Genomic DNA, 14720 nt, shown 5'->3' on the forward strand with positions numbered 1-14720 from the left:
GAGCTTCCGTTACTCCGCAGCGGCAACCAACCCGGAAAGATTACCACAACGTTGACTGGCAGCAGTTTCAGCAAGTGGTCGACAGCAACATCGACTATGATCAACACCCGGAAACTTCTGCCGATATTGATCGTTCGCTGGAGGTGATCCAGCAGGCTATCAACCAAGCAGAGGCTGCCAACGTTCGAGAGGTTCCTGTTAATTTTAAGGTAACTGATATTGACGTAGATACTAAACACTTGATTAGACTTAGGAATGTTTATAGGAGACAATATCAACGGACTGGGGACTATGACAAAAGATTTCAGTGAACAATTTGAACAAAATCATACAAGACCGACTTGACAATATCAGAAATCAAGAATTTTCAAAACATGTAAGCCAGCTTGGGAATTATTCAAAACCATTTTGGAAACTTTCAAAAGTTCTTAAAAACAAACCAAAGCCTATTCCTCCTCTTATTGTTGAGGATTCTCCTTTGATTACATCCGAGGAAAAGGCAAATGCACTTGGGCTTCATTTTGTTAGTTCACATAATCTTGGCGCTTCCATGACCAGCCGTAAAGAAACATCAGTTGCCAATAGTATTTCAACAATCAATGACTCTACCTTTGAATTTCCTGCAGATTCCCATGTTTCTGGTGAGGAAGTCAAAGTTGCAGTTAAACAAATGAAAAATATGAAAGCTCCAGGCTTTGATAACATTTTAATCTGGTGTTGAAAAAACAGAGTGATCAGTTCTTTCAACATCTAGCCAATATTTTCAATAAATGTTTGCAACTTGGTTACTTCCCCACCAATTGGAAGCTGGGCAAAGTCATACCAATTTTGAAGCCTCAAAAGATCCAACATCGCCAACAAGTTATCGTCCCATTAGTCTTTTGAGTAGTCTGTCCAAACTCTTTGAGAAGGTCATCTATTCAAGGCTTTTGGATTTTACCAACGATAATAATATAATTTTGAACGAGCAGTTTGGCTTCCGAAAGGGACATAATACTGCTCATCAGCTTACGAGAGTAACTAAAATCATCAAGCAGAACAAGCTTGAGTCTAAATCAACTGCTATGGCTTTGTTGGATGTTGAGAAGGCTTTTGACAATGTTTGGCATGATGGTTTGATACATAAACTGTATTTATACGGTTTTCCAATGTATCTTATCAAAATTATCCAGCACTATCTTTCGGAGAGATCGTTCAGGGTTTTTCTGAATGGGATTGCTTCTGGATTATTCAACATTGATGCTGGGGTTCCCAAGGAAGTATTCTTGGCCCACTTCTGTACAATATTTTTACATCTGATTTGCCTACTCTTCCTGGTAATGGTGTGTTGTCACTTTTTGCTGATGACACTGCCGTTATTTATAAGGGTAAAATAACCAGATATTTAGTTGGCCGTCTTCAGAAGGGTCTTGACGTTCTTTCCGAATACTTTGGCGACTGGAAAATTCGCATAAATGCAGCCAAAACTCAAACCATCATTTTTCCACTTTCCAAATCGGCCAGATTTGTCCCAAAGGATGATGTTTTGATTAAAATGAATGATGTTTCGATACCCTGGTCAAAGGAAGTTGTCTATTTAGGTCTCATACTTGACTCGAAACTTTTGTTTCGGCAGCATGTAGATAAAATATTGAACAAGTGCAGCATTCTCATCAGGTGTTTGTATCCTTTAATTAACAGAAAATCAAAGCTATCTTTGAAAAATAAGTTAGCAGTTTACAAACAAATAATTTACCCCGTTATTGAGTATGCAGTACCTGTTTGGGAGTGTTGCGCTAGAACTCATAAATTGAAGCTCCAGCGTGTCCAAAACAAGGTACTCAAAATGGTTTTGAATGTTCCTGGCTGGACAAGATCAAGTGAGGTTCATGAATTAGCAGAAGTTAAAATGTTGGATCAGAAGATTCAAGAAAAATGTTTGAAATTCAGGGAAAAATGTGCTATATCTGAATACCCCTTGATTCAAGGATTGGTTTAGTTTATGGTAAGATTAAGTTAGTTTTAGGTTAGGTTATGTTTTCTTAACATTTTTTTCCTCATTGTACCTAGTGTTACAAAAATGATAAATCATATACTTTTAAAGTTATAAAAATGAACAGTGTTTAAATCACGAAAAGCAAACTAAAGCTGAAGAGCCACAGCTGACCACTTATTATGTAAACCAAATGTAATTATTATAAGAAAGATTCAATAAAGTATATTTAATTCAAAAAAAAAAAAAAAAAAGACCTAATGTCCAACAAATAAAACAACGTGTTATCTTGTAAGTAATTAAACACGGAATGGCTTTATTGAATCCATTTGACAACCGGAACCTCCTCTACGTATGCGCTGTGGTGACGTCGTGATCTGGGCGTTCCAGACGCCAAGTTCGAGTCCAGCGGCGTGCGGACTGGTGGGGACCGTCGTTGATTAGATTGTCCCAACATCCCCCTTTCTCAATTGAGCTGGTACGAGTTGAACCGCTGAGGCTTCTTTCGAACTCGTGTAGAACGACGAAGCCCCGGTACCAGCGACGCAGGCTCGCTTTCAGGTGGTGCAACCTGCTCGGGTGATCTTGGTATGGATGGCGAGCATTCTGGGACACCAGGTGACGAGCGTTGATCCGGACTTGCTGACTGTAGTGACACGTCCAAGACCGTCGGTGTTGTTGGGTCCGCAGCCGGTGTTGGTTTCGACAGATTCCAGGAATCTAGCAGGATGTCGAGGGGCAACTTCGGCTTCTCTGCTCCATCTGTCCTCGGATCCCAATCTGCACGACTGAGAAGCTGATTTGCGTGCGATCGGAGCATACGGCGGTCCTCGACCCAAACGGTATACACCTGGCCAACCCGGTCGCAAACAAGGCCAGGCGCCCAGTGCCACTTGTTTCCGCTGTACAGCTTCGCGTAAACCAGGTCGTGCGGTTCAAACCGTCGCTTCCGGGAACCACCTTTCAACTCCGTTGCCTCGCTGGGTGGTTTTGGTGGTGGTGGAAAGAGCAGTTCCAGATTCGTCCGGATGCGGCGTCCAAACATGGCTTCAGATGGTGACACGCCGCCTTCGACCTGACGATTCGGTGTAGTTCGATACGTCATCAGGAAGACGTCTAGCGCTTCGTCGATTGAGCTCCTCCCCGCCTGAATCTTCTTTACTGCTCGTTTAAACGTATCCACAAACCGCTCCGCTTGGCCATTGGACTGCGGATGAAACGGGGCCGTCGTAAGGTGCTGGATGCCGTTAGTTGTACAGAACTCCAAGAACTCGGCGCTCGTTAACTGTGTCCCGTTATCGCTGACCAGCAGTTCTGGCATACCCAGACGAAAAAAAACGCTGCGAAGCATGCCAATTGTTGCCACCGAAGTTATGCGATTCGTCTTAATCACCTCCGACCATTTGGTGTAGGCATCTACAATCAGCAAAAAGTACGCACCTTCCATCGGACCAGCGAAGTCCACGTGCACACGTTTCCATGGTCCCGTCGGTCTAGACCACGGAATTGGTGCTGAGTGCGGAGGGGATCGTGCCGCTGATGCGCAATGCTTGCACGCCTTCACAAGTGCCTCCACATCGTCGTCAATCGAAGGCCAGTAGACATAGCTTCGGGCGATAGCCTTCATGCGTGAGATTCCCGGGTGTCCTTGGTGCAGCTGGCGCAGACACCGCTGCCGGGGCCGTTCAGGGATGACCAGCCTTTCTCCAAACAAAACGCACCCGTCCACAGTGCTCAGCGAGTCCTGCCGAACGAAGAAGCGCAAAATTTCCGAGTCGACGATCGTGTGCTTCTGTGGCCAGCCATTGCGCAGGTAACGGTAGATCTCTTTAGCAACGGGTCGACTTGCGTGTCCCGCTCCACAACCCTAAAACTTAGAGGAAGGGCACTTGCTACGTCAACTACTACTGACCTCAAATCGTTGTCCAGGGTGATGCTAGCAATAACGTAGTCCTCGTCGGGTTTGGCGTGGTTGCTGATAAGCCGTGACAGCACGTCGGTGTGACCAAACTTCTCAGTCGGGACGTGCTCGATGGTGAAATCGTACAGCAAAAGGGTCAACGCGTAACGCTGCAGCCGGTTCGCCGTATACACGGGAATGCCCTTACACGAACCGAAGATCCGCAACAGCGGCGCGTGATCGGTCTGGAGCCGGAACGAGCGACCGAAGATTATCTTGTGGAACTTGATATTGGCAAAAATGATGGCTAGACCCTCTCTGTCCGGCTGGCTGTACCCCTGTTCCGCCTTCGACAGCGCCCGAGCTGCGTGCTGAACGACTTTCACCGACCCGTCGGTGTACTTGTGGCTGATGGTTGCACCTAGCCCAACGGTTGACGCTTCGGCCGAGACAATAATCTCCTGCGTCGGATCGTAGTGGGCCAGCATCAAGACGGAGCTGAGAATCTGCTTGAATCGGTCGAACGCTTCCGGCGTCCACCGAAATTTGTTCCCATCCTTCAGCAGCTCGTCGAGGGGATACCGCAGATTGCGCATGTTCGCCACAAACTTGCCGTAGTTGTTAATGGCTCCCAGAAATGACCGAACCCCACTGACATCGGTCGGAACGGCGAGATTGGCGATTGCTTCGATCTTGGCTGGATCCGGCCGCAATCCCTGGCGATCAAGAAGATGACCCAGGTAGCGAATTTGCGGCTGACCGAACGAACATTTTTCCGCACGAATCGTGAAACCAAACTCCTCAATGCGCTGCAACACCGCCCGTAGGTTTTTCTTATGGTCCTCTTCGTCCAAACCCCCGACGACCACGTCGTCGAGATAACCACAAGTCCTCACGAGCCCGGACAGCATCTCGTCGATGACTTGCTGGAAAGCTCCCGGTGCTGGCTTTACTCCAGGTGCCAGGCGGTTGTACTGGTATAGTCCCCGGTGCGTGTTGACGATGAGCATAGCACGCGAGCTTTCGTCCATCTCCACCTGCAGGTACGCATCGGTCAAGTCAATCTGACTGAAGACGGTACAACTAGCAAAAATGTCCTGGGGAAGAGGCAACGGGTACTGGTTGGGCTGCGACGCGTCGTTCAACCCCGTGGAATAGTCTCCACAGATTCGTACTGCCCCGCTTGCCTTTCGTACCACCACGATCGGAGCTGCCCACTCCGAAAAATCCACAGGAGAAATTATGTTGCAGCGTTCGAGTCGGTCCAACTCATCATCCACAGCTTGGTACATCGCGTAAGCAACCGGTCTCTTGGGCCGAAAAACGGGTGATTTTTCCGGCTTCAACTCAAGTTTCACCTTCGTCTTCACGCACAAGCCCAACTCTCCAGAAAACAGATGTGGAAACTCCGCCTTGAGTACATCAACATTTGTTGTTGTTGTTGTTGACGTTTCAACCAGATGACAGATTGTGTCAAGTGGCACTGACCACAGCCCAAAGCTGTCAATTATGTCAGAGACCAGCAAATTCAGTGGTTGACTTGTCACTCGAACCAGACCAGAAGACTTTCGTCCCCCGACCACCATTTCGCACCAGAACTCACCGTCGATCTCCAAAGGCTTGCCCGTAGCAGTTTTCGCCACGACGGAAGTTGTTGACATCGGTGGACTTCCAATGCTGCGCCACGTTCCCGTTGAGATGATGGTGATGTCGGACCCGGTGTCGAGTTGAAGCCGCACAGAGGTGCGATTCATCACGACTGGCACGTACTTCCGACGATCTTCCACGCTGCACGTGTTAACTTTCACCACCTTCGTCGAGACGTACTTCTTCCGGACTTTCTCAGCGCTCCGGCAGTAGCCCTCTTTGTGGCCAACCAGTCCACAGTCGGTGCACTCGTGCGCCTTGAACGAGCAGTCCCGTGCGTAGTGCATCTCACCACACGACCAGCAGGCCGTGTCTGGACCACTTCTACCGGACTTCACGCGATCACCAGCTGAACCAGACTTGAACTGCTTCCTCGAGAACTTCGGCTTCGAATCCAACGCTTGCACAGCGGCTACCTGCTCCTCGATCATCGCCGCGTCATGCCAAATGTTGAGAAGGCGTTGGCATTCTTCCGAAATCAGCTCCAGAGTTATGTCTGCTCGCTCCTCGATCCTGCACAGCAACCGCGTTCTTATTTCTGCGTCTTTCTCTGACTTCAGACCACACACAAAAACAAGACACTTGAACTGCTCCTCCGATAGCTTGGGCAGTTCGAATTCAACGCAAGCTTTGTTAATGCGGCAGGCATAGGTGACATAGTCCTCCAAAGGTTGCTTCATGATCTGCAAGCAGCGGTACCGTCGACTTATCACCGATTCGGCCGTACCGAACAGTGACGTAAGCTTTGCCACGGTATCCGCGAACGAGAAAAACTTAGATGTTTTCGGCAGTATGTAGCTCGTGTACCGCTCGTTTTCCGACATCCCCAGCTTCCTGAGCAGCAAACGCACCTTGGCCGGATCGTCCAGCCGACTAGCGTCGTTCGCAAAGAGCTCGTCATAACGATTGTACCAGGCCGCGAAGGTGACGTTGCTTTCCGGATCACACCTGAACTCCTTGATGTTGTTGGCAAGCGAGTCCAGGATGACCTCCGGGTTCGGCGGGACCTTACATTGATCCGAGTCATGACGTTCCGTAGAAGCTGCTCCTGCTGCTCCATGAACGGTCGCTGTTGCTGCTGCATGGCCGCTTGTTGCTGCTGGAGAACCTCCTGCTGCTGGCGGAACATCTCCGACACGTAGACTTGCTGCTGCTGCGAGAACCACTGCATGTACGGATCTGCCCCAGGTCTGAATCCATGTGGTTGCTGCCCGAACTGCCCGTTCGGCGGCAACTGTCCGTTCAGCGGCAACTGCCCGTTCGGCGGCAACTGTCCGTTCAGCGGCAACTGCCCGTTCGGCGACAACTGTCCGTTCAGCGGCAACTGCCCGTTCGGCGGCAACTGTCCGTTCGGCGGAACCTGGCCATTCATGGATTCGTCGCCGTCCATCGAGCTCTCGGAACTTCCCCGTAGTCTTCTACGTTTCCGTGGCGACGTCTTGGACCCGTAAAGATTAGGCCAAAACTAACCCGAGTCACCACTTTTGTATCACCACGTACGCCCGGTGGCCGATGTCGTACGTGAGAGACAATTAACATTTAACAAATTAAAAGCAAGGACAAAATAAGACTTAATGTCCAACAAATAAAACAACATGTTATCTTGTAAGTAATTAAACACGGAATGGCTTTATTGAATCCATTTGACAACAGGAACCTCCTCTACGTATGCGCTGTGGTGACGTCGTGACCTGGGCGTTCCAGACGCCAAGTTCGAGTCCAGCGGCGTGCGGACTGGTGGGGACCATCGCTGATTAGGTTGTCCCAACAGTTATTTATACCAAAAGATGCGCAAAGATCTGGCCTACACGCCAGTGATGTTTTTGGTAAACGCATTGGTGGCCAAAGTGCCTCAAAAATTGACATTTTTGAAAAAAGGTATTTTGCGGGTTAAATCCCATATAAAATTGAAGGGCGGAGCGCCAGTTCCTGTTACGTCCAATCAAGCTCATATTTGGGATTTGGGCTCAATATGCCCACTAGGGTGGTCCAAATTCGGACTTTTTTGGGGCTACCCCCTGAAATCGAAGATTGACCCATCACTAGGCTAAATTCCAAATTTGAGCTCATTCTGACCACGGGAACCCCTCCCTCCAATCGCTTAAAGTTTGTATGGGAAAATTCGTCAAAATGTATAGAGAAAAGCAACTGTTTTACTTTTTTACCTGTGAAAGGCGCCATAATTATCCGATTCTTACCATTTCTCAAATGTAGAACCTTCATTAAATTTAGAACAACTTTCCCGAAGACACAATATTTTTAGGATTTTTTCCCGCGAAGTTGTTAGCGCCCAAATCTGGTTTGGATCAGAACAGATGACGATTCATGGATGAACTAATTCACACGGTCTTATATATGATATCTATTGATGATCACATATTACATTAATTTTTATATATCAAACAATCCTGCTATTTTAGTTGAAAATTATAATAAACATACCAGAAACGCAGCGCAGCGGATAGCAAACGAAAACGACGACGACGACAAAAGTCTAAGCAGAGAAACAGCGCGCGCGCGCGCTTGTCGGTAAACAGGCAGTCAAGGCAGGTAGGCAGGCAGGCGAGCAAGCTCGTGAGAGAGTTTGAACCTGAGAGAGAGCACGTGCGTGTACGAATTGGAAATAAACATCGTTGTTAGGTAGCCCCTTACAGCTGGCCGCGCAAAAAGGGTCAGTTTTGGGCGCCAATAACTTCGCGGGAAAAAATCCTAAAAATATGGTGTCTTCGGGAAAGTTGTTCTAAATTTAATGAAATGGTAAGAATCGGATAATTATGGCGTTTTCCAAGATAAAAAAGCTTTTCTCCATACATTTTGACGAATTTTCCCATACAAACTTTAAGCGATTCGAGGGAGGGGTTCCCGTGGTCAGAATGAGCTCAAATTTGGAATTTAGCCTAGTGATGGGTGATTTCAGGGGGTAGCCCCAAAAAAGTCCGGATTTGGACCACCCTAATGCCCACCGAAACAAACCCTTGAATGCCCGTCAAAAAGTAAATTTTGTTACATCCTATTGTTGATACAATTACAAACCTTTTTTTAGGGGTCGTGCATAAACCACGTGGCCTTTTTTTGAGAATGTTGACCCCCCCCTCCCCCCTCATGGTTTTTCGTGGTTTCACGCCAAATCCCCCCCCCTATATGGCCACGTGGCTTTTTCCTCCCAGGCGATAAATCTAAAAAAAACAAAATTAGTATAGATTTCAAAAATATTTATCCACAAATGATATACCGTCAGTGGGGGTATTTTGGGTCAAAAAACGATATTACTATTGTTATTTTAATCCCATATTGTTTTGGTCACCGAGAACTTTTTTTCCTCCCTCCTCAGTGGCCCTTCGCTGACTTAGTTTTCCGTCCTTTATATCTTCTTCTATGACTCTTAGTCGACCTATCCACCTAAAAAATTTAATTATCTTTCTTCTAAAATTTGCGTCAACTTTCACCGATAAAGACCGATTAAATTAAATTAACATGTTGTTATTTTATCACAATCAAACCAAATTATATCGAAATAAACAATGTTGGGGAATGTTCTTAAATGATTTACCAACATTTTCCCAGAATATGGCTAAGTATAATCACACCGTTCATAAATGTTATCCGTTTTGAGATTGACCCAATCTCACCCCTTAATTGATTTTGTTTCGCTTTTTGAATGATTGCATTATCAAACATTGCTATAAGAAAATGTTTATATGTGCTGTAAAACCATTAAAAAAAATTCACTTCAAACTGTTTGAATATTTACATTACAAAGTTTGCGGTAATTTTTTGGTAAATTGAAATGTTTCATGTTTTTTAAGTGCAAGAACTGTCCATAAATCATTTGTGTAAACCAAGCATTTTAGATAGCATTTTAAAACAAATATATAATATAGCATTTTAAAACAAATATATAATAACAGTAGAGCAATACAGTCGGCTACAATACACGGTGCCAATCAGACGTGCTACCTCCTCGCAACAAATTCTTTTGTTTTCGTGCAGGCTCAAAATGAGCCCAACTCGAAAAAACACGATCTTCGTGGACTTCGGAGTCCTACCAGCTCGCCCACCGCTGGATTCCATAAAAACCTTTGTGGAAAAAAGCATGGGCCTTAATCCTGCCGGGTTTAAGTGTCTTCAACTGCATAACACCCGGAACGGCATCCTCATCGAGATGGCTGATCTAGCAACAGCCACCAAAGTAACAGCAGACAACCACATGAAGCACGCGCTCCGTTCGGGTGAGAAGAATTTCCTGATTCCGGTGTACGTTGACGACAACGCCGTCGACGTCCGGGTCCATGATCTTCCGCCGGGAATGCCCAACGACGACATCGCTGACGGAATGGCGCAGTATGGAGAGGTGCTGACGATTACGGACGACGTTTGGAAGAACTTCTTCCCCGGGATTCCAAACGGTGTGCGGGTCCTGAGGATGAAACTCTCCAAGCCGGTGCCGTCGTATGTCAGCATCAAGGGCCAATTAAGCTTGGCCACTCATGCTGGCCAGATCCCGACTTGCCGACGATGTGGACAGAAAAGTCACCCCGAAAAAACCTGCTCATCTGCGAAAGCAAAAAAGAAGACCATGATCGCGAACCAGAAGAACGACAAACCAACAACGACGAATACTACTATTGTGCCAGCAGCAACAACAACAACAGTATCTAATCCCATCTCGAAGGTCACCGACGGCGATGGGTTTAGAACTGTTGATAAGAAAGGAAAGTGTGTGAAACGACAACTTTCTGTCGAGTCCAAAACAACGCCCCAACAAAAGCGCAGCCAAATAAATTTCGACAGCGAAACTGAAATGGACGAAGACACGTTGAAGCTGATCAGTAAAGAAGAAAGCGCGAAATTAAGAACGGACAATTTTATGAAGTGGTGTGAGTTGATGTACATGCAATAAAAATGTATTTTTCTTTTAACTAAGAGGCGAATGCACAAATCGTGTAAAACCTCTATAATATAATAAAAACAAAACAAAAAACAAGTAGAGCAATACTCTACTAAATCGGTCTTTTTGCCTTCCTCACTGAGGTAAGGCTATAATCCTGCTCTGAAAATGAACTTTTTATTTAAAGCTCCTAGACCCACCTTCATATATACATATCGACTCAGAATCGAAAACTGAACAAATGTCTGTGTGTGTGTATGTGTGTGTGTATGTGTGTGTGTATGTGTGTGTGTATGTATGTATGTGACCAAAATTCTCACTAAGTTTTCTCAGCACTGGCTGCACCGATTTTGATCGAACCAGTTGCATTCGACTTGGTTTAGGGTCCCATACATCGCTATTGAATTGTTTGAAGTTTCGATAAGTAGTTTAAAAGTTATGTATAAAAATCTGTTTTCACAAACACGTGGATCTCAATTATATGCATGTAAACGATGTCCGGATCCATCATCCGACCCATCGTTGGTTAGGTAACCTATCCAATGAGTCCAAAACATTGAAGATCTGGTAAACCTGTCTCGAGTTATGACCACTTAAGTAATATTTATGTACTTTTTTAAAGCCGGATCTCACTTAAATGTATGTAAATATGTCCGGACCCATCATCCGACCCATCGTTGGTTAGGTAACCTATCCAATGAGTCCAAAACATTGAAGATCTGGCAACCCTGTCTCGAGTTATGACCACTTAAGTGATATTTATGTACTTTTTTAAAGCCGGATCTCACTTAAATGTATGTAAACTATGTCCGGATCCATCATCCGTCCCATCGTTGGTTAGGCAATTGAAAGGCCTTTTCAAAGAGTCCAAAACATTGAAGATCTGGCAACCCTGTCTCGAGTTATGACCACTTAAGTGATATTGATGTACTTTTTTGATGCCGGATCTCACTTAAATGTATGTAAACTATGTCCGGATCCATCATCCGACCCATCGTTGGTTAGGCAATTGAAAGGCCTTTCCAAAGAGTCCAAAACTTCCTTCAAAAGATACAGATTTTTGAATTTTCATACATCAATTTTTTATGGAAAATTATATGGACAAACTAATGATGCAAAATGGCTTCTTTGGACATACCGAAGGCACCAAAAAAGTTTCAGCGAGATTAAAAAATACAAAAAAATCGAATGACCGAAATCTGAGAGAATTGCTCAGTATAATAATTTCTTGAAATGGTACAGAAAGTAAAAAAAAATCTCTTAATAAAACAAGAAACTTAGCAAAGCATATGTATCCAAACAGTAACTTGGTTATAAACTGAAGGCCAAAATCATAAAATTGCAATGAAAAATAAATATGCTTAAGAATTCAAGTTACTTTGTTATTTGAACAGCATTCATGATTTAATTAAAATGCGCTTTTAAATATTGACATAAAATCAAAATTATTGAATAAAAATTAAAATGTTTTGTTTCAGGAATATTTTTTCTCAATATTAAGGACAATATCTAGTTATAAAACATCCTAGTTAATATTTATTTTATTCCAAAGATTTAGGAAAATCCAAACTAAGGCAATTTTTCTTTTTAATTAAGCATGATTGATTCCATTGATTCAGTGTGTCCAAAAAAAGTCGAGTTGTGTCATACAAAAGTTATGTGAAAATCATGGCTTTCTACCTAAGGTACTCGCGATTGAGTGTGTAGTAGTGCGGTTGTCAAAATCGTTATCTCTGACTCTCTCACTCCACTGACACTGACATTGTTTATGTTTTGGTTTTCCTGACACGGTCCATTGTTCGTTTGTTATTGTTTTGGTTTTAGTGGCACGGAGTCATGCACTCACACTAATGCAAAGGAAGATCGCGAGTACCTATGATATACAGCCTTGTGTGAAAATAATCGGAAAACCCGATTTCGTATCTGTGTCAAAGTTGTAGACAACGCGCTAAAAATCTTTTTTTTTTGGTCATGGACGGCCAAATTGTTTAAGTGTTTGTTTGCAAAAATTTTTTTTAATTTCACAAAACTCTTACTTTAAATTAAATTTGCTATCGAAACGTAGTTTTGATTAATTAAAAAAAATTGAGTTAAAATTTGGAATTGATCTATCATTTTTTTTTTCAACTGTTTAAATATCTATCTGAAAGATCAGGAAGTAATCTACGATTTATGATTTTTGATCCAACTTCTGGTTGCTGAGATATTGCCATAAAATATTGAAAAAAGAATTAAATATAAGTTATTTTTTCAATAAACGATATCCTTGAAAGCAGGACGAAGCAGGACCCAGGCATACCACTCCTACACCTGGAATGAACTAACGAACTAACCGCTAGGTTAGACCGGGCCAACATTTACTTTCCCGTCCGACGGAAGGCGTGATCAGACAAATCTCGTCTTGAAACATGACACCGGGACCGTCTGGGATCGAACCCAGGCCGACTGGATGAGAGGCAACCACGATTACCCCTACACCACGGTCCCGGCCTCGGTCAAAACTAAATGCCCGAAAATAGCACTATGACCCCTAACCCTCCTTCCTCTTCCCCTAAAGTGTTTATGGATGGCCCCTTAACAGAATTTTCATGATTTTTTTTATATGGAGCGTAACAAAGCCTTGGGTGGCAGTGCGTGGCCGAATGGTTACACTGTCCGCTTTGTAAGCGGATGATTCTGGGTGATTGCCAAGGCCAATCGGCAGCTTGGATTCATCTCCAAAATTTCGAAGGACTTTCGTGATCCGTACTGCTTGAAATCACTGTACTGCTCCCTCGTTCGGCCCATCCTAGAGTACGCTGCCATTGTGTGGTTGCCCTACCAGCTAACGTGGATTTTGCGAATCGAACGTGTGCAGAAGCGGTTCATCCGGAGGGCCCTGAGAAGCTTGCCCTGGAGGGATCCAGTTAATTTGCCTCCGTATCCAGCTCGATGTCGGCTGCTGAACATCCAACCCCTTCAGTCCAGGCGTACAACGCAGCAGGCAACTTTTGTTGCTAAGTTGTTGAACGGTGAAGTCGACTCTCCGAATCTGCTCTCTCTTATCAACTTCCGCACACCGCAAAGAACGCTTCGTGACTCAACGCTACTAGCCCGCAGATTCCACCGTACAGCCTATGGTTTCAACGAACCAGTTTCCAGCATGATCGGAGCCTTCACAGCAGTAAAAGATTTGTTTGAATTAGGTGAATCGTCTGTCCGTTTTCGTGATAAAATTAACCGTACTCAACCTTTTATTCATTAAGACAAACATTGTCAGATGAATGTAAATAAACAATTAAACAATCTCCTCTCTTTTCCAACTGCGTTACTTATAAAATAATGAATAATAAAAGAACGCTCCCAATGCAGACGGTCTATGCCACCTAAACAATTATGTCTAACGTAAATAAAAATGACTGCCTGGATGCAATTTTAAAATATCTAAGAAGTTTCTAACTACCTATTACGGCCGTCCGTAATCCGTTCCGAAATTAAACCAATGAATTTTAATATCCGGTTTAACTGTGTTCTCAATCCCTATACTAGGTCAAAAAGATCACCGTAAATAACAAAAACTCGATGTTTTTCGCATTTGTTTAACCTAAAGGTCGACGAAATCACAAATGAACCTACAACTAAATCAAACAAAAACCTACCATGCAACTTAAAATGGATTGAGAAAATTATTAATTATCACCTAAATGGGGAACTAATTACATAAATATCTCAAATATCGGCTTTTTTATATTTTCAAAGCTCGCTGACATTATTTTGTAAAATGATTATATGACATCCACTAATAAACCATGTCTTTGTTCTGATAGTTATTAAATGATTTGTGTTGGCTTACAATTGGGGTACCTACTGTTTGAGTTAGTATCCATTACAACAGAATCATGCCGCTCATTTCATTTCCTTCTGTTATCCTGGTTGCTATCAATGTTTATCCATCGATTGCACTCAAATGAAACCAAATTTTAAACTCGAAACATCACGCAACTCGCACAGCTACTCATACGGCTACTTTCAAAAGAATTCCACTAATGAAGGATGCCAGAGTTAATTTTTTTATTGGTTTGTACATTATTTTCAAAATGTCTGCGTGATGTCCGTAGTTGAATTAAACTAGAGCCATATTGTTAAACTGATTTTGATCAACCGGTGTAGATTTTCTTGATATAATTCGTTGGCTTCGAAATTTCAATAATTTATCGCGATATCGCGATGAATACTTTTGTAGTACAATCGAGCTGTCAAATCTGCACATGGAGTTAAACTTCTGTGAAGTTGCTGTGAAGTTTTCCATGGCACTTCGAAAAGTTTAATTCCAT

At 43.9% G+C, this 14720-nt stretch overlaps 2 protein-coding genes and 1 long non-coding RNA gene across 3 annotated transcripts; 1 reads left to right on the top strand and 2 right to left on the bottom strand.

Moving 5' to 3' along the window:
• Positions 1 to 2438: 2438 nt before the first annotated feature.
• LOC119766269 (uncharacterized protein K02A2.6-like) lies at positions 2439 to 6909 on the bottom strand. The gene is made up of 3 exons (XM_038250714.1): positions 6550 to 6909; positions 3881 to 6508; positions 2439 to 3839 (listed from the first exon to the last, which is right to left on the bottom strand). The coding sequence occupies exons 1-3, from the start codon at positions 6907 to 6909 to the stop codon at positions 2439 to 2441; spliced, it is 4389 nt and encodes a 1462-aa protein (XP_038106642.1).
• A 1742-nt stretch (positions 6910 to 8651) lies between these two features.
• LOC119767730 lies at positions 8652 to 14576 on the bottom strand. The gene is made up of 3 exons (XR_005277682.1): positions 14255 to 14576; positions 8752 to 8918; positions 8652 to 8695 (listed from the first exon to the last, which is right to left on the bottom strand). It is a non-coding gene; the product is annotated as an uncharacterized LOC119767730 (long non-coding RNA).
• LOC119767729 lies at positions 9341 to 10406 on the top strand. Its single transcript, XM_038257078.1, has 2 exons — positions 9341 to 9951; positions 10013 to 10406. Exons 1-2 carry the CDS (start codon positions 9517 to 9519, stop codon positions 10097 to 10099), a joined length of 522 nt encoding a protein of 173 aa, XP_038113006.1. The 5' UTR covers positions 9341 to 9516; the 3' UTR covers positions 10100 to 10406.
• Positions 14577 to 14720: the final 144 nt, after the last annotated feature.

The sequence above is a fragment of the Culex quinquefasciatus genome, chromosome 2, assembly GCF_015732765.1.
Source record: "Culex quinquefasciatus strain JHB chromosome 2, VPISU_Cqui_1.0_pri_paternal, whole genome shotgun sequence".
Lineage (NCBI taxonomy): Eukaryota > Metazoa > Arthropoda > Insecta > Diptera > Culicidae > Culex > Culex quinquefasciatus.

Excerpts from the sequence above, each read along its gene's own strand:
- LOC119766269 (XM_038250714.1), bottom strand. The coding sequence starts at position 6,909 with ATGGACGGCGACGAATCCATGAATGGCCAGGTTCCGCCGAACGGACAG. Across the intron at positions 6,509-6,549 it reads AGGAGCAGCTTCTACGGAAC|GTCATCCTGGACTCGCTTGC; the intron begins GTCATGACTCGG and ends CCGAACCCGGAG. Across the intron at positions 3,840-3,880 it reads TGGACAACGATTTGAGGTCA|GGTTGTGGAGCGGGACACGC; the intron begins GTAGTAGTTGAC and ends TCTAAGTTTTAG.
- LOC119767729 (XM_038257078.1), top strand. The coding sequence starts at position 9,517 with ATGAGCCCAACTCGAAAAAACACGATCTTCGTGGACTTCGGAGTCCTA. Across the intron at positions 9,952-10,012 it reads GGGTCCTGAGGATGAAACTC|GCCAGATCCCGACTTGCCGA; the intron begins TCCAAGCCGGTG and ends CCACTCATGCTG.